Raw genomic sequence first — 19,318 nt, 5'->3', positions numbered from 1 at the left:
AATAGCAGTTGTCTTCAAAACGAAAATCCTTTCCATGCAAGCCCATGTGTATGTGTTAGTTTGGTAAACAATCAGGAAATTCAATTTGTTATTTTGTGTGTGTATGCATGCTGTTCAAGAATTTCTTGCCTGCTGCACTGTTGTCAGTATGTATGTTGTCTATGCTGTCAGTATCCAATGCACATTTACTGAAGAACATTTTCACATTATTATGAAATAATAATCATACACTGGAATTCTGGATGTGTAACACATTGGAAAATATCAAACAGAAAGCTGTAAACTAATGTTTGAAAGGTATGAAAATGAAATAAAACCTGAGTCTGTTTAAAATCTTGCTTGAGTCACACCGCTCCAAAACAGAAGAGTTATTATTCCATTTTTCTGGTTTATTACAATATTGCATGTTCAGAACGCAAATTGACACAAACATCTTAACAGAACTTCAACAATCTGTCTCCATTCAAAACTTGAGACAACAAAAAAAAATGAATACAGAGACCTCTAGTGGATAGTTACTTTAAGTGCACGTCTTCCATGAGACTGTGGTCAGTGCCGCTCAATTCACCATTCCATCACAGCAAGTGGTAGTACTTACACCCGACTGAACTCGCCAAAGAGAAATGTACTGGAGGCCAGTGCTGATTTCTGCCCAGCCAGAGAGACTCAGATGGCACTTTACTTGGGTTTCAAATCCAATCCCAAAGTGTAACACAATACACAAAGTGTGTACAGTAGCAAAATAATGTCAGGCGTGGACGGAAATAATGGAAGCATCGCTATTCATTGGTACTGTATTTCAAACACTTATCCTACTCCATCTGAATATCTCCAAGAGCAGCAAGACATAACACTGGCTACATTTACATTACAATTAACAACCATTCAGAAGGGACAAATCAGGCAAAAATGCATTACTCAATTACACAAAAATACATCAGACTCAATATGGGTACTCTGTTGGGGAAACCTGAAATGAAAATGTTTCATTCAATTGAGTTTGTCAGTCTCAGTTTGTCTCTTTCATCACACGATTTTTTTTCTTACAGAGAACAGGCACCTGCTGAAGAGCATTGTCACACAAAGTGGTTATTCACAGTTCACATAGAATCTAGAGGCTGCAGGACAAACTATTTACTAATCTATTTAGACTCCTAAACAAGCTTTTGGAGATTCTTTGAAATGAGCCTCTACGTCTGCTGAGATGCTTATAAATTACAGAGGTGATACACTTCTGTTGTTTGTTTTAACAATCCTACTGTATCCCCTTCACATCTAAAATCACACTATACATTCAAAATACTGCAGTCTCTAGATGTGCAGACATTATTCACAGGGGTATCATGAGAAAAAATGATCATTTTTCTATCCACTCCCATTGTGACTTATGTACATGAAAACTAGTTTCCACTCAAAAAAAATCAGCAAACAGATAATTGGCATTTCATTTTCAAAATAATTCTGCTTCATTATTTTGTTACCAAACTACACACATTTTTGCAACAGTGCTAATGACGACATCCACACATATAAAGCACATTCTGTGACAAAAACAGGTGATGTCCAGCATAAATGTGGCCCACAAAACTAGTTTTCTCACTGAGACAGAGCTACTCCAGAAGTTCAACTATTTCTGAAATTCTCTATAGTTCTCCAAATAAAGTGTCACAGAAAAATGTAAATGCAAACTATGTTTTCTTAAACAAAAACAAGTGCCATGTTGATATTCCACTTCGAAGATGGTGTGTACACACACGCACACACACACATTATATATATATATATATATATATATATATATATGTGTGTATATATATATATATATATATATGATACGTGTGTGTAAATATATACAGACATACATATACTTATGCACACATATCAATTAAGGTAGTAAAGGTGAAAATAAAAGAGCAAAACTACAACAAAAAACTGTTTACAATGGTTATAAATATTAAAACATAGAACAATGTCATTCTTTTGGACAAGTCAGATCTTCCCAGAGGGAATACATAAACACAGGCCAGGACAGATCAGAGTGTCAGCCTCCCGTCTCCAGATGCCGGTCCGAGCTGGCAGCGTCTGAGCCACCGCGGAATTGTGGAACACTGAATTAGAGGCAGGGGCTGGTGTTAGGCTGGCACCACAGCTGGGCTCTCTGAGGTGAACATCAGCCACGCTGCAGCCTGGTGGTCACTGCGGTTTACAGGTTGTGTCCAGCACAGCGCTCTCCCGGGACAGTTCTGGCTTCCCTTTCTGCCACTGAAATGCGGGGTGGGGCACAGGCACCTCAATGTCCTACTTATTTGGAGGGCTACACGCAGAAACTGGAAAGAGAGGTGTCGGAGGGCTGTTCTAAACTGAACACATCCAGCCAGAAGAATCGCGAGATGATGCTACTGGCCTCCCCGCAAAGACTGTGGGACTAATTCATTAAAGACTGTAGATCAATTGTCTGAAAAGAAACAGGTGAGTCAGTGATCTTTTCTTTCTGCAGTTGACAAAACTGTACTATTCCTTGGAAATGTCCTATGCAATAAAAAAACACACAACATAAGTCAACCATTAGTATCAGCAACCAAGATAAAGACAGCAAAGCATTATTACTAGGTAAAAAGCCATGTCAAAATGCATTAATTGTGGGGAGAAATCATGATGGAGTGTTGATGAAATTGGGGAACCCTAAGGGATGCATGATATCTTAGGTACGGCGGGCACATCTCAGAGTTCAGAGAAGGGCTGCAGACTTATTGCCTTCACATTTATAGCTGGTCAACTCTCCCCATGTAGCACTTCCACTGCATTTCCATGTCTCAAGGCATGCACATCTCCAAATCCTCATCTGCCTCCCACCAAGTTTCGGGAAATCGGGCAACCGGCTGTAGTGGAATCGCGGGCCATTTCAGAGCATCACTCGCGCCTCAGCAATTCAGCTCCGATGCCTCAGCACAACTGAACATGCAAGAGTGTAGCACTCCTGGATACGGCAATGGCAGTCCTCATTTTTACAGCATCTTCTCTTTTTGGTAGCGTGACAGGCCTTTAAACGCTTTCAACAACTTTACAAAACCAGGACGGTAGGTGTGCTGCAGCACTATTGCTGGTTAAACATACAAACATCAAAAAATGCACCTTTGTGCTTCAGCATATAAGGGATGTGCAAGGCTCTGTACGGGGACTTTCCTGCTGTCTATCCTCATCTGCAGCCAATGAAAGGGGGCAAAAAAGGCGTCCTATCTCTGCAGCTGGTCTCCACTCCACAGATGTGCAGATGGAGGGGCTGCATGGCATTGAAGAAACAAATGTAATATAATATTCACATCTTAGGGACAAGCAGTGTCAATGTAACTCCTAAATGCAGTGCACTGGAGGGAGGCCCCTGAAAACTCAAGGAGGCTTGGACCTCTAAGGCTCATATCTTTGCAAATCTGTCCACAACTCCTGGTTCCCTCGCGGAGATTCCCTGGCTGTACATCTGTGCCTTTCTGTGCAGAGCCAATCAAAATTCCTGCATTTGTGAACACAAGTTCCTGCAACCGTGATGCTGGTGGGAGGAGATTTACAAATCAGCATCCAGTGCACAGCATGGTGTCAGGTGCCCTGTAGCTAACTGTGACTCTGCAGTGGGGGGAATCAGGCCTGATGGTCCTGGAATCTGAGTAGAGATGTGGATCTGGTGATTTCATTTTTGACATAGTTCAGCGCTGCCCTCGGTTCCTCTCTTCCCCGCGGCGACGCCTTTTCTCCTGCAGTCCCACTATCTGTTCTGGAGCAGGAGGGCATTACTGGTGGACCTCATTGGCTATGAGGCTGTCCTCACCCGACTGGAAGTCTGCTTCATTGATGCTGTTCCCCGCATTGATCATGTCCTCGTCTTGCGAGGACACCTGGCCGTCGTCTTCCCCACTGCCCGCACCAGCCTCATCTGAGTTGGCATCCTGCAGGACCTGGGCAATATACATCTGCTACAAGGTGGGAGAGGGGTAAGAAAGAAAATTATAATTAAGATTAAGGACAACCCCTTTTCAGACAAACCCTACACAAGTGACTAAACCTAGACAAGCCAGTCTTTCTTATTGTCCACAACAATGAGAATCCCACTTACTTGTCCTAGCATTGTTCTAACTTTCTAGGTTTTCTGTAATTGTACAAACTCTTAATGTTGGAAACTGCATTAGTTGCTCCAGTGAGCAGTGTCTGCAAGCCCAGACTGTGGTAGTATGTGAAACCAAGTCGGTTAAACTTTTCACGCTGAAAGATATCTTCTGATATAAAATAACTTGGTAGCCAACTGTAATACATAGCTAGCTAGCTGGTTATATTATCCAGCTGAGCTAACAAAGTTATAATAACGAGCTACCTACAAATCTACTTAGGCAACTAGTTACAACTGTCAACAACCTCAGTGTGAAAAATGAGTCCTGTGACACAATAGTAGATACCACTGCTGTTTGGTCACTTAATTAAAAGTTTCACTTGTTGCTAATTCATACACATTAACAGAGGTAGGTTTTTTCTCTCGTGGCCCAGTAGTGAAACTGCCATGGTCCTTTTTGGGACAGAACCCAGTGGTTAAGAAACACTTCAGACTTCTGACTAGGAGGGGCTGGGAGGGGGGGCAGCTGTGAAAGGTGCACTGAGAAGAAAAAAAAGCTGCTCAACTTGTCTCACTAGCTTTGGTCCACTTCCACTGTCACATTTAACTAGTTTCTGGTCAAGAGCTAAGATATGATTTTTCACAGGCCCCAACGTGACCCACTGCATTCTTTTTTAGACCAAAAAATGACCCATACACACACAACTGCTGATGTGCTTGCTTGGCAGTAGGCGCACAGAAACCATGATTTTGCGAACTGAAATGCTATATTTTCCCTAAATCATCACTTGCACAATTGGTCACCGGCTGGTTTTGCATACCTGATACATATTTTTGCTTGCCTCAGGCAATCAGGTAACTATTAATGTTGAACTCTTCACATCATTCACCACCTTCCCTTTTTGGTCATATGAAAATTCCTATCTATTGTATCATCAATTTGTGATAAAGATTATGATGTTGAGGAAAGTGAGTGAGCGGGTCCACTTACCTGTGACTTGTTGGAGGGTGAGGAGCGGGCCGGGCGGCCATTTTCTAACCCGTCCACGTCTGTGTCCTTTGTATCGATCTGTCATAGAAGATGAGAAGAGGGTCACAGCACTGCCGAAGCAGACAAAGTGGTACCTACTGCCACTACCTGAATTTACAATTGGCTGCATCTCCGAGAAGACAAACCTGACAACCGTGACCCGTACCTTGAGCACTGAGACCCGTACCTTGTAGTTGTGAGCGCTGAGGTACTTGAAGTGGCCGAAGCAGACATGTGACAGGCAGACTACGATGGTGATGATGAGGACCACCAGTGTGAACAGGGTTGTCGGGGTCACAAAACCTGTCCAATTCAAATGCAGGGGTAGGAGAAGAAGAGAAGACGCAGTTACCCTAAACAAGCCGAGCTAAGTGCCTACTGGAGCTTTTCACTAAAGGTCACAAAGGACTTTCTTTTAGCAAATCGTGGCAGTGAACAGACCACAAGCAGAAGACACTTTAAAGGTCTTGCTCAACATTTATCTATCTGTAGGTATCTCATGTAAGTCTGAAAGCAGGTTCAAAGAGTGGCTGGCCACCAGCATTTTTCCGATTTTATCCTTAAAGTCAACAGTGTCACTTAAATAATCGGTAAATGAGTCACAATTACTTTCAATCACTTCAACATTGGATTGAAAATGGACCTACCTGCTTGAGAGATGGTGCTATGTTGGATCAAAAATGTTTTTTTTAATAAATGAAGGATTACACACTAGGGAAATTTAAACCCCCAATGTAGGGAGAGTAGGTGAGGATCTGAAGGATCTGAAGTAAAACAGCCCATGCATCAACGTTCCATGCACCATGAAACCAAGGCAACACGAAAAAACACGGTGGCATAATTTAGGAAATAAGAATCTACAACATGCAACATTGCAACTCCCATCTGTTGTCTACTGTAGGTGGGTGGTCTCTTCTGCAACGACTTTGAGAAAGCGCAGATTTGGAGGAGGCCTGACAGGAGGGACAGCACAAGTTTATCTGCTCTGTTGGGTCACGGCCTGCTCCCTCATCCCCCATCCCCAATATGTCTCACCTGTGCGCACAGTGGAGAAGAAGAGAAGCCAAAATAGACAGAGGATGGGTGCAGCCACCACCTGGTTGACTGCACCTGAGTGGATCTTCTTGTCCAGCTTGGAGGGCAGGTAGGCGTAGTACATATTGTATCTGTCCACCAGATGTTTTAGGAGCATGTACATCAGACCTGGGGGAGACGGGAAAGTGTAGGGGGGCGGGGGTGGGGGTGGGGATGAAGGTCCAAAATTCAATCTCAAAATGAACAAGAAACCAAGAAGCCTTCTGTCTGGAACACCAATCTAATATCATGACAACATTTTAAACTGCTGTGATAACGTAACATTTGGGCAATGTCAGGTTTACATTAGGGCAGCACTGCTAGCCAGAATGCTGCATGCCAGCTGTGATATGAACAGAGTCTGTGAGCCCTGCACTGATCCAGACACTTCAGGCTGCATTCTCTTCTCTGCAGTACAGACCTCATGACCCAGTGAGTCATACTCCTTAAAAACAGCAGGAGGAAGCATTTTACCAGCAGACACATTCCCAGCTAACCATTCACACACTGTCTCTCAGTTAACAAGTCTCTACTGCTTGTTTCCTCCCTATGAAAACATAATGCAAATAAACATAATGCAAACCAGTCAGGATTTGTAATATGACAGTGTTCGTCAACCAGAATTGAGTAAATTATAAATGTATAAACGTATAAATTAGATGTTCAGCTTGCTCCTTGGGAACAGATAATGCACAAAAAACAAATACTTGGGGGCAATGGTATGAGTTCCACCTGACCTCTCATATAAAATCACATATTCCCCAGTACCAAATTTCATAATTTATGAAGTAGACACAAGTATGCTTTTTTACAGCATCCCTATCTGAATACGGTCTATACAAGCTGACTGGATAGTTTGTCATTGTGCTGACCTCTCTGTAACAATTATATGTGGATGCAGTGGACAGCAGAAGATACTGGCCCCTTAAAGAGCCACTATGCAGGAGGGACTCACCAAAGGGGACAATTATAGGGCACGTGATGCTGTACGTCATGACAACAGTGAAGACGTTCATCATCCAGGCATAGGCAGCACCGAACTGGAACTCATAAGCCTGGTGCTGTAGGGGATGAGGACATTGCAGTCAAGAGGCAGGGAGTTATTCAGGACAAAAGCACAATGTCAAAAACACTGGAGGTCACTAACATCGCTTGTTTTCACTTAAGAGGTCCCTCCCACTCATCACAAAATCCCACTTGAATCTGGACAGTGACTTTTCATGTCATTCTGCTCAATTTGTTATTAGGACAGATTTCAAATACCAGTCCAGACATATGTTTACCTACAATAATGAACTAGCTAGAAATGTGACTTGATGTTCTCATCTGAAACACATGAAGCTAAGCAACTGTAATTTAATATACCGGCATTTAATATATCTGCACACAGCTGGTTTATTTATTCAGTAAAGGGGGAAGCAGTGTCATAGACTGTTAAGTATTATGGCTTCAAACCCAAAGTTTGCCACCCTAATTCCCATTAGGCTTTGATATTGTGCTTTTAGACAAGGTACTTAAGCTGAATTGCTTGTATAAAATACCCAGTTGTATAATAGGATAACATGCAAAAATTGTAAACTATGTAAGTCACTCCGGAGAAGAGCATCTGCTAATATAATGTAATGTAACGTGATGTACTTTGGGAACCGCAGGTGGCTGCCTATCTAACGCAATGGGCCCCTTACCCGCTTGACGTTGCGCCTCTCTGCGGCCGAACGGGCCAGGCAGAGCCGGATCATGTACATGAGCAGGCCTGGGATGCGCAGGAGGTCCATGGCATTGCCGATGAATGCCGACGCAATGACATAGTTGACAAAGAAGGCACCATTGTCCGGGAGGAAGACACACCTAGAGAACATGCAGACAGAAAGGTGAGTAACAGAGGGGCTCAGGGCGTCTGCTGCTGGTGCTGCCACTACAGCACAGAACCGCAACTGCGTAAGCAGGATGGATACTGAGAACACTCCGCACAAGAGCATACTGTTCTGACTAGGCATATGCTAATATACAAATATTCTACAGGCTCTAAAACTGAATATGTGAATTGTATAAGACTGTTTTCCCCAAGCACTTCAGAAAAATCCAGTTCTTTGCATGTTAACTTGTTGCAGAGAATTTGGCATTCTCTAACAATGCCAGGCTGCAAAAAAAACTAATATTATCTATTACTTCATACATCATTTAGTCTTGAAGTATTGAGTATTGAGTACTGCTGAGAAAAAAGCTCTTTTGTTTTTATATATTCATAAACATTCAAATACCATTCTCAAGGTTGAACATCAGGATAAATGACAAGTTAATATGCCCCAGAATTTCCTGGTTTCCACAAACCAAAGACCTATATGCTCAGTACACAGGGATTTGGTAAAAGGGTTTAACACAGCAAATGTTAAGCTAAACAACTACACACGCAGCAGGATCACACTCTATAATAAATGAAATGAGACTTCAAAATCTTAAAATGCAAGGCATATAGAGTGATAAAAATGTGAAAATGTGAAAAGTCAGTGAAAAACTGACTTTACTTACTCAAATCTGACAGGGGCATCGTCCAAAAATCTCTTATCGAACAGCCAGCGGAAGAAAACATCCAAACTACATTGAGAGAGAAAAAAAATCAATCAAAAAAGGAGGATTTCAGATTAACCACAAGATTACAATGCCCATACTTAGTAAACAGGTCTCATAAAATTAAAATCTTAAGGTGTACGATTTTATCATTATGCATCACTTCTGCAACATTTTTGGAAAAACAACAACATCTGACCATCCCTCACAAAGACCACATGCTTCCAGGCTAATTTTACCATATCTGGTCTTCGAGGACAGAAAGAAAATGTTGAAGTACATACCTACTGAGCCCCAGGGAAGGTAACACAAGGACCATGAAGATGAGGAAGGTATAACACTTATGCATGGTAGTCCTGTTCTCTCCTGACCTGTTAAGCATGCACAGAGAAAGGAGGTCACCCGGGTAGCACACTTTATCCAAACAGAAGAAAGCTGAGTCTGCCTTGCCCCTGAAACCCTTACATAAAGTTCCGGGGTCTAATAAAAGCTATTCAACAGACCTACAGAATGTTCTAAATTGACGTAATCCAAAAGGTTGGAAAAATCACATGATGAAGCCTTATTGAAAAGTTGGCTTTTCAAATGTGAAGATTTCATAAGATCACATCTGTAGGGTGTAGAGAGTGCATGAGGAAGACACAGTGAACGTCACACTGGCTGGGAGCCTGTACCTGGTCCAATGGGCCTCAAAGAAGGCAGAGTAATAGACGATGGTGGGCAGCAGGGCGGAAAAAGCCCACAGAAGCAGAGTGGGGAAGAATTGGGTGATGATGGGGTTCTAGGGACAGAAATACAGAGACAATTCTGTCAGTTCTCTGGAGTCTCTCAGCAGTAGCTATGCACTTTGGCCAGATTTGTCCAAGTGGTTAGAGTATTCACTTTCAGATGTAAACAATCTTGCTTCTCATCTGGACAATTTTATTCTAGTATAATAGAAACAATTTGGATTCTGAATGGATAACTTGATATCCTGATTTTTTTGGACTTTAAATGAATTGAACTATTCTTTATAAAACATAACACTACACAAACTATTCAGGGAATGCAACACACATTCAGTAATTTGCACTGTTGCACCGCCCACCCCCCCACCCCCATCGACAGAGCAGTAAGTCGCATAAGTAGGTGTCCACACTTACATTGAGGTACTCTACAGGCTTGGTTACGTTGAACTTGTCCATAGTGGAGATGATGATGGCAGGAGTGGTGAGGAAGAAGAGCAGGAGGAAGAGGATGCAGTTGATAATGAAGCAGCGCAGCCACCAGCGCAAGCCTCCCAGAGACAAGTGCTCCCTGTCGGAAGCGGAAAAAGGTCAGCCACTGTTAGACCGGCATCAGCTGATACGCAGTTACAGACTGAAATAGTCCACCTAGTCGGTTACACTGCATCACACTCACATTCGAGCCTTTCAGGCAAGTCATTCTGTCAGAATGCTTTCATCTGGCTTCCATTGAGAATAATTTTTCACTTCAGGTTCATTTTTCATTTTCAAAAGATTATGTTTACACTACAGCATGGTCATTTCAGCATCAGAACAATCCCTTATTGGACAATTATTTAGTCCCTTAATAATAAGAAATCAAGAAAATAACTTTGAACTATGACAGGCTTGAGGCGGGAGCTGTCAAACACAATAACCCAGTCACGCCTAAGTGACTGATTTGTTCCTTGATAAGAGTAGGTGTGCAAGTTGGTGGCAATTTTCACACCTGCAGTGTGAGAATGCACAAGATCACATCATGCTCACAGAGTCTAACACCTCCCTGTCTCCAAAGCTTTTTTTAAGCAGGAAAAAAATCCAAGAAAGCAGAAGTTAACTTCTACAAAGTGCCAACAGCAATAACAACAAAACAGTGGGCGAAATTTGGGTGTGATATTATTATTTTTAAATCAATGATCACCAGTTTGTGTAGAAACTCTGTGAGGAATACAGTCAAATTATGTGTACAGCACCGTATTTTGTGCATGTTGTTCACAGGTTAGCAGGGCATCTGGTGATATCATTACAAGTGTGGGATCAGGGGTATTATTCCCCAAACATACATGGTCAAATCTAAAATAACAATACATGGAAGCTATACTCAATATATTTAAATATATATCTTACATTACAAAGTATATCATTCATTCATATGTGCAGTCTTTTGCATGAGAGTTAGAGGTCAATTCAATTTCAATTCAGTTAATTCAGGAAATTAAAAAATCTTCATGGATAATAACAATGTTAAATTCCTGAACTGAATTTATATCAATTCCCTGAATTGGCTGAATTAAAATGGAAACTCTTTAATTGTACAGTATATGCAAAAATACATGACTGAAAGAGGCATTATTGTAATTATATGTCCTATATGTGTACTAAAATATATACAAAAGCATAACATTGATTTAACATTTCAATATTGTCAAACCCCCTGTCTAGGTAATGCAGTGTTGCAGGCACAGCATTGAAGGTCAAATGAATGGTTATAATATGTCAGGGAAGGCAGTCACATATATACCGTATGTACAGTTTTTGTGAGTCTCAGCATGTGCACTCCCCCCAGGTTTAACCTTTCGAGGGGGTTCTGCACTGATTTTTCTGGGAAAAGAGCTGACTGCGGGTTGATGGGGCGGAGGTCAGTAATGAGTTCTGGAGCTCTACCTCATTCACATACAGCCTCCTTCTTGAAGCTCTAACACAATCGCTCAAGCACAGCTTATTCTGCAGCTTACTCCATAACCGAATGGACTTCATTTAATGCTGTCCCCCCAAAACTAAAATATAAATTTAAACATTAATGCTCTGCCTGCACCAAGCACTGAAAAGTGAGTGACTTTTCACTGAAACAGCTTTATCATTCGTGATAGAACTCAAGGACAGGAATGTGTAGCACCGCTAATATTGCATTAATCATCAGCCATTTCTTTTTTTTTCTTATCTAACCTCATTTGCACAGACATAAAACTGCTCTCTCGATTTGCCCAGAAAAGCCTTTCTAAGCAGCTATTAGAAAATGACAATGAATTCTCACCACTAGCAATAGGTCAGACTCAGATTGATTGCGCGGAGGGCGCAAAACAGATGAGAGGGGTTTGAATATAACAGTCGTCTTTTCTCATTCTGTCAGGCTGCAGCGTGCCTGTGGCTGTCTTTACCCGATACATCTGTTGGAATCCTGCCAGCTTCTGACGTGCGGCTGGGAGTGATGACTGCTGTAGAGATCGTTCCTATAGCGTGACCCAGTTCCATGTGTAATTAGCAGATAGGAGCAACCTCTGCAGAATGCCAAAGAGGTTCGAGGGAGAGTGCTGATGCAGAGACTCCGCACAGGGTCCTCTCCCGTCGGAGAGCCCGTGGGACTCGCGGAGCGAGCTATGCACAAAGTCTCTGCAGGTGCAGCCTCTATGCTGGGGACAACTGTTAAAGGGACAGACTGTCCAAAAAAGTGCTTTTCCTTAGGCTTCAAGAGATACCAAAATGAACATCTCATATAGAAAACAGGTGCTTTTTCCCTTTCTCCTTTTCATTTAATCCTGGGGAGATCCAGGGATACCTCAAAATATCCTTTTCTGAACCACTGTCTATTGCTTAGATAAGTTCATGAACAACCAAGGAAGCAATACAGAAGTCCTATAATGCAGTGCTTTGGCTACACAGAGTCGATTTACATATATTTATATTTATATTTATATTTCCATATAGATATGGCTCAGTACAAACCAGGAGATTTCATAAAACTAACCTATAATGACACGGAGTCTTTTCACATTTGTCAGCCACAACTTGGGGAATCACACATTTACACAATTAACACAATTTATACAATTATCTTCAAACAGATTTAATTGTTTAATTGCCAATATACAGTAGATCTAGAAGTTTCTGTGGGAAACAAGCAGCTACCAGAAGTCTCAAGAATCAAATTATTCTGGAGGTACAGATCAGGCGAGGGTTATAAAAAGATATCAAAGGCCTTTAACATATCATGGAACACAGTCAAAGCCATAATCAAGAAACGTACCAAATATGGCACCACCAGGACCTTGCCTAGATCAGGCCGTCCCTTCAAGAGGGACGACCTTTCAAGGAGGCATCTTATAAGGGAAGACACCAAGAGGCCAACAGCAACATTAAGGACTGACCACTACATACATACAGCAACAATTTTATGTATTTTCCAAAGAAAAAGGGTGTGCAGACTTACGCAACCAAGATATTCAAAAGTGAACTATTTGATTTTACCTTAGGTATTACTGATTACAATGTGTAAACAAAGCTTTAAAAAGTCTTCAATTGTTTTAATTTTAGCCTTCAAGACACCAAAAATAAGAAATTTGGAAAGTATGTGGAGACCTACTAGATCCACGTTAAATGAGGATGACTCAAGAGTAGATAATAAAGTTAACAAAAAACAACAATGGGTTTTACTTGTTATAATATGATGTTAATTACAATGTCGAAAATAGAAGCATTTGATGCTGTGCACCACATTAGAGTACTTCTGATGTGAGTGCACAGCATTTTTTAGGATCACTTGCTGATGAGTGATCCTAAAAAAAAGGTACAGGCTGAAAGCGTATAGGCTTACTTTAGGTGTTTACGAACACCGTTAAGTTTAATACAGAGCAGGGCATTGACATTATTCCCCAAGTGAAATCATGTTCAAAGCAAAGAGACAAGTTCTGAAGGCATGACCAACCTGTAGTGTAACGTATTCCAGACACCTTGAACAATGCTGTATACTCTACAGGGACAGTACACTTTTTGGAAAAGAAACAGGGTTCATAAATGCAATCTTACAACACATCAGATGTCAACAAGACATCTAGAGAAATATGTGTGTATTACATATTTCTACCTTACAAAGGAAATTAGCCAGAGGCATTAACCAGATAGAGCATGGAAGATCTTATCTGCGACTGTAACAATAATGGCATGGATTATATGGGATTAGACAATCACAATTTTCCTGACATGTGACCTTTTTCCAGTATAATTTGCATATCTTTTGATAAGAACCTCTATAGCAGGTACACATGCATTGACATCTACGGTGAGAATCTACTACAATATCTCAGAAAAACGGAACTGCTCTTCATCCCAGCCGGCCCTTCCCCCCTGCATGACCTCTCCATCACTGTCGATGGCACCACAATACCATCCTCTCAGTCAGCAAAGAGCTTGGGTATCATCCTTGACAGCAACCTGGACTTCAAGGAGTACATTGCTTGCACGTCACAGGCCTGCCGATTCCTCCTCCACAACATCAGGAGGATTCATCCGTTCCTGACAACATACGCGACGCAGCTCCTTATCCAGGCCACAGTTCTCCCTCGACTGGACTACTGCAACGCTCTCCTCGCAGGCCTCCCAACCTATACCACCCAGCCTCTCCAGCTCATCCAGAATGCAGCTGCCCGACTAATCTTCAACCTCCCCAAATTCTCCCATGTTACTCCCCTGCTGAAATCCCTCCACTGGCTTCCTGTCGCTGCCAGGATCAGATTCAAGACCCTGACCCTCGCCTTCTCTGCAATCAACAGGACAGCCCCTGCCTACCTCCAAGAACTCATCCAGCCCTACACACCAGCCCGACCCCTGCGCTCAGCAGCAACTGGACGCCTCGCTCCTTGCATGGTCAAGGCAGGAGGTGCTCGTTCTGCCAGACATCGGCATTTCACCTACATCGCTCCCCAGTGGTGCAACGAACTCCCTGTCTCACTACGGACGGCTTCTTCACCCCATTCCTTCAGACGGGGCCTGAAGACACACCTCTTCAGACTCTACCTGGACTGACCCAGCACACAAAAAACTATTTATTTTCGATATAAATCCATGTTTTGTGCCTCATATGCTTACAGAGGCTTTCATCTTCAGAGAAAAATCCTTTAGTGCAAGTCTTTCGGTTTCAATCCCTTTCAGGTTTTACACAGAAATTTGATATGATATGAATTCACTAGGTTTCTCAGATGTGGCCAACAATTGACAATAGCAAGTATACATATGTAAATAACAGAATTGTTTGATTGTATCTGTCCCAAATAGAAGGCATACAGTAGATGAAGGTAAATTGTAACTTCAATCATGTTGGTAGGGGTGTAGCTGAGAAGCCATTCAGAGTGCAGATGCTCCTTGGCCCTTCTCATCCAAACAAAAAAAATATAACAGGGTGATGCATACACATTCATTAAGGTGACAGTTTTTTAAGCTTGGTTGAATTATTATGACAGCTACACACAAAAAAGTTCTTCCTCAATCTTTCAATATTACCATATCAAGTTCAAAACACATGGACACTGTTCCTGGAAATTCCTCATTCCTCAAACACTACACCATTTTTCAAACAATCGAGTGTACAATACCCAACTGTGGTGACTACACACCCCCATTGACACACGGGAAGCATGAACCATCAAGCTGACAAGCCGCTCTTACAGAAATATAGCAAGGATCCCAAATCAACATTGGCCTGCAACCAGCCATCTGTGATGACTGTTTGTTTCACATTACATGTCCACACTAGAATGGCAAGATAAAGCATTTCATGGTGATCACAGGAATATGGTATAAATGTTTCAATAGCCAATGAATCACACCAATTTCTCCAAAGTCCTGCATAGCTACATTGGTGATTATAAACGACAGTGTCAGAAGTTTGGGTGCCAAAACAAAGAAGACCACTGGCCTCTTACCAGCGCACGTTCTGGGGGTCGGGGGCATAGCTGACACTCCAGTTGTAAACGTGCAGACTTTCGCTGAACTGCGATGACTTTGGATCCTGGCGGCATCTGGGGCCCTGGCACTGACAGGCATTGAAGTCTTTGAGGATTCTGGGAACAGAGAATGAAATAGAGCCATAGAAGGAGCGTAGCGAAAGCGCGCTCACACCTGAGCGCTGTGGTCAGAGCTAAACCAGGGAAACTGCTGCGGTATCTGCTCTGCACAGCATGTGTGCTCCAGGGAAGGAGCAGAACAGTTCGCTCCTGATAAGGGCACTAGACGCACATTCGTTAGTGGACACACAGACGTGGACGCGTGCACAGGCACACCCAGCAAATTTTGTCAGATGACTCACATTGCCGTCATGGCCTCGTTCTGGAAGGTGACGAAGGCCATACCCAGGGGCTTGGTGTTGACCTTCTCCTTCTCCTTCCTGTAGTCTTCCTTCAGCTTAGCCTCCAACTTGGTGTAGTAGCTCACAGCCTCTTCCTATCGATGGTGAGAGGTGGTCACATTATCACATTCAGGGAAATACACTCACTATTCTTGCTTTTCTCGTATCAGGCAGATGACACAGCCTAAATGTAAATGCAGTCAGTTTTTGCTTCTAATTAAATCACAAGGGGCTACTGACAAGAATTCTGAAATTTTTTAAAACTATTCTTAGAATGCAATGCCTCATGTCCCTCTCCTTCAACCTGCAAAAATTCCTCACCATCTCAACAGACTCTCCATTGTAGACATGTTATGGGACAAACTGCTTGAATACCTGGCACTATTTTTTTTAGTAAAACATGAGATCAACAGATTGTGATTTATTGTTTTTACATGATTTGCACATATATTTAGATGAGATAAAAGTATATGCTCAGACAATGCTATGTATTTATTAAGTTTTAGAGCTATAAACGATTTCAAATGGTACACATTCTTGAAATACATCCATAGAAAGATATCACACATTTCTTCCTCCATTAACCCCCTAAATCTCAAAGCACATAGTGACTCTGCATTCTGGAACTCTTTGATGATGCGCTAATGCCTGACTGGTAGACAGAATTTGTTCCTCAAGGTCTTTGTTTCTGTGCACATTATGCACCACTGACATGCAGATCGACTGCGCCATTTACACCAAAACAAACATTTTACTGCTTCAAGCAGCCAAAGATGCAGCCATTTATATGGAATGATACATCATAATCCATGACCAATGAAAGCCAATTCATGCAATCCCCTGACTGGTGCTGGACACCAGAAATCCACAAGTGTCTTTCCACAGGCCTCAGTTCCAACTTTGGACTTAATTGCTAAATTGTAGCTATTGATCGGATTGGAAATTGAATCAGTTCTTGTTCCAGGTGTCAGTGATCTGGTGCTTGAGGGAGATTTCTAAAAAACAGCCTCAGTATGTCAGTCTCCGGGACACATCATTGGCTGTGCTGGTTTACTGTGCCGTGAGAAGAATAATAACACCCACTTTCAGCTGACGGGGCCTACCTCCTCGCATCCCTTGATGACACAACAGCAGAGGTGGCCACAGGGCTTAGGGTTAATCATGGTTGGCATGTGCTCCTTGGCCATGAGGTCTGTGAAGAACTTCTTGCTGCGCTCTGCCTTCTTCCTGTGAGTGACACCATCAACGGTTACGTCACCAACTGCTTACACATTCTTCACATCCTGCTCACTCACTCACTCACTCCCTCACTCACTCACTCACTCACTCACTCCCTCACTCACTCACTCACCCATCATCAGATGAGACCCCACACTGCAAAGATCATTTACCTTGACATAAGAACACATAAGGTACACACAATGTGTCATAAGAAAAGAAATATCACAAGGCTCCCTTTTTCTTTTCTTACACAAAAAATTTTAAATGTGAAAATTATTTTTTGCGATTGAAGAAGAATGAATTAAATGTTTAAAATAGGTGGTTTAGTAAGCATTCAAGCCACATCAGATCTTTAAGGAAGTTCTATATAACCCTGTAACTGCCTTTGGAGTGATTTTTGTTCCCATTCTGCACGAGGCTACCAGCACATAGTCAGCAGCATAGTCTGGTGACAACTATCCAAATGTATTCATATAGTCATAGATTAGGCCTCGTCAAGACTTCACTTTAGAAACAAAACCATTGACGGTCTTAGTCATTGTGGTTTCCTTGAATGAAAAGGATGGCCAAGTATTTGGTTTTACAGTGTATTGTGATTCTCTGTAATTTGGGACAAATTATACAGCAGTTTTAAGACTCACAACATGATACAGACTATGTTGGTCGGGACACGGGGATGAAATTTAGGCACTTGTCCAACAAAAAGAGTAAATGTGCACTACAATGCTTTAACACTGCTCCAGATGTTCACTACACTGAGCATGACCAGTCACATCACATCCCAGCCCCTGGGGGATAACAACCTATAATCCCCAGAGGAATTACCAATGCTTTTGAATGTTGACACTTATTTGTCGATCTTCTTTGTGCAGGGAGAAATGCAAGACTTTGATAAGGTTAAAAAGAAATGTCTCTGTGAAACGCAAACATTGACCCACTGGCTCGTGTTACGGATATGCCACATTTTGGTCCCAGCTGGACCAAAAACTAAAGAGTGAGTAGCCGGGTTGTTGTACTTTTATGTGCGAAGTATTTATCCTGCTAACTGCCCTGTGACTGCCTGTAGTCACCTTTGGCAGGAGTCTGGCCGTAACACTAGTAACAAACTGGTTCTCTCTGCTGTTGTAGTAAAGCAGTGGAGGTCTCTGACATGCAGCCGCATCACGGCCAATTTGAAATGGTTAATAAGCCAGTCAAATTCACAAAATGACAAAGTGGAACTCCTGCTGTGGGAACTTAAACAATTTTAATGGGACTCTGGTCAGGAATGGGATGAAGACCTTACCTCTCAGCATTCAGGGACATCAGCTTGGCCACGTTGTAGCATATGCGAGCCTCCAGAACAGTGCAGTTCTCATAGGCCTGCCTATGAGAGAGAGACAGTCAAAGGTCAGTTTGTGATATGGACAAATATACGGTAAAATAATTTTTGTGATGACCAGTCAACAATGATTACAATGTAAGTGTAAGTGTAAGTACTGGAAGAAGCTCAGTCTGCATCGTGAAACCAGAATGCAATGCTACCATGCAAAATGACTTTATAAAATGACCCCCTTCATCTATATAATCTGAAATTTTCCATGCCGACACAGTTAAATACCTCACTTATTTGGGAGCACATACTAACCAAAAAGAGGATCTCATGATTTTTTATGTTATTCCAACTTGGCAATTCTAACTATCAATCAATCAAATTAATTTATCTCTCAGGTGAAAGCTGAAACCCACATGCCCATTAGCACTCTTGAGAACCCTTTCCCCTACTCCACACTACTCATCAAGTAATATTGTTAATAATACCCCCTAACCTAGCACCATTAATTACTTTAGAAAGCAGGAAAAAACTAAAATTTTCACATATTTCCCACTGCAGAGCTATTACTGAGTACCGAATTTACACCACGATATGGCAACATCAGTATAATCACAAAAGTGTCAAATCTTTCACTGTACATACTCCAAGTTTTAAGCAGGTTATACATTAGCTTCAAAGAGCTTCAATATTGATAAATGATTCCACTACAGGTCATAATGGTGTTCTTCTGAAGTACACACATCCTGCTGCCTGAGAGAACAAGGTTGTTTTGCCGCATACAACTGTATGCTGTTTGTAATTAAACTAAGCACAACACACAAAATTTAAATTAAATGTTTCAAACACAACCAAACAGCTTGGAGCACAAATGTGTATTCAACACTCTTAACTTCTCTTGGGGAGAAGAATTTAG

At 42.0% G+C, this 19,318-nt stretch overlaps 1 protein-coding gene across 4 annotated transcripts in view; it reads right to left on the bottom strand.

Moving 5' to 3' along the window:
• Positions 1-2,027: 2,027 nt before the first annotated feature.
• LOC118778259 (CSC1-like protein 2) overlaps positions 2,028-19,318 on the bottom strand; it is a 47,796-nt gene continuing 30,505 nt past the window's right edge. For 2 of the 4 annotated variants that reach the window (XM_036529717.1, XM_036529725.1), the window contains exons 10-23: positions 18,376-18,456; positions 16,973-17,096; positions 15,831-15,964; positions 15,448-15,585; positions 9,911-10,064; positions 9,443-9,549; positions 9,053-9,139; positions 8,730-8,795; positions 7,886-8,048; positions 7,156-7,261; positions 6,162-6,329; positions 5,314-5,429; positions 5,088-5,165; positions 2,028-3,965 (exon numbers count right to left, since the gene is read on the bottom strand). In XM_036529717.1, the coding sequence (XP_036385610.1) occupies positions 3,783-3,965; positions 5,088-5,165; positions 5,314-5,429; positions 6,162-6,329; positions 7,156-7,261; positions 7,886-8,048; positions 8,730-8,795; positions 9,053-9,139; positions 9,443-9,549; positions 9,911-10,064; positions 15,448-15,585; positions 15,831-15,964; positions 16,973-17,096; positions 18,376-18,456 (1,705 nt within the window). In that variant the 3' untranslated portion in view covers positions 2,028-3,782. The remainder of the gene's footprint in view (positions 3,966-5,087; positions 5,166-5,313; positions 5,430-6,161; positions 6,330-7,155; positions 7,262-7,885; positions 8,049-8,729; positions 8,796-9,052; positions 9,140-9,442; positions 9,550-9,910; positions 10,065-15,447; positions 15,586-15,830; positions 15,965-16,972; positions 17,097-18,375; positions 18,457-19,318) is intronic. The other 2 variants (XM_036529742.1, XM_036529733.1) reach the window with 2 other exon arrangements.

The sequence above is a fragment of the Megalops cyprinoides genome, chromosome 1, assembly GCF_013368585.1.
Source record: "Megalops cyprinoides isolate fMegCyp1 chromosome 1, fMegCyp1.pri, whole genome shotgun sequence".
Taxonomy (NCBI): domain Eukaryota; kingdom Metazoa; phylum Chordata; class Actinopteri; order Elopiformes; family Megalopidae; genus Megalops; species Megalops cyprinoides.
This window is presented reverse-complemented; position numbering and strand designations above follow the sequence as displayed.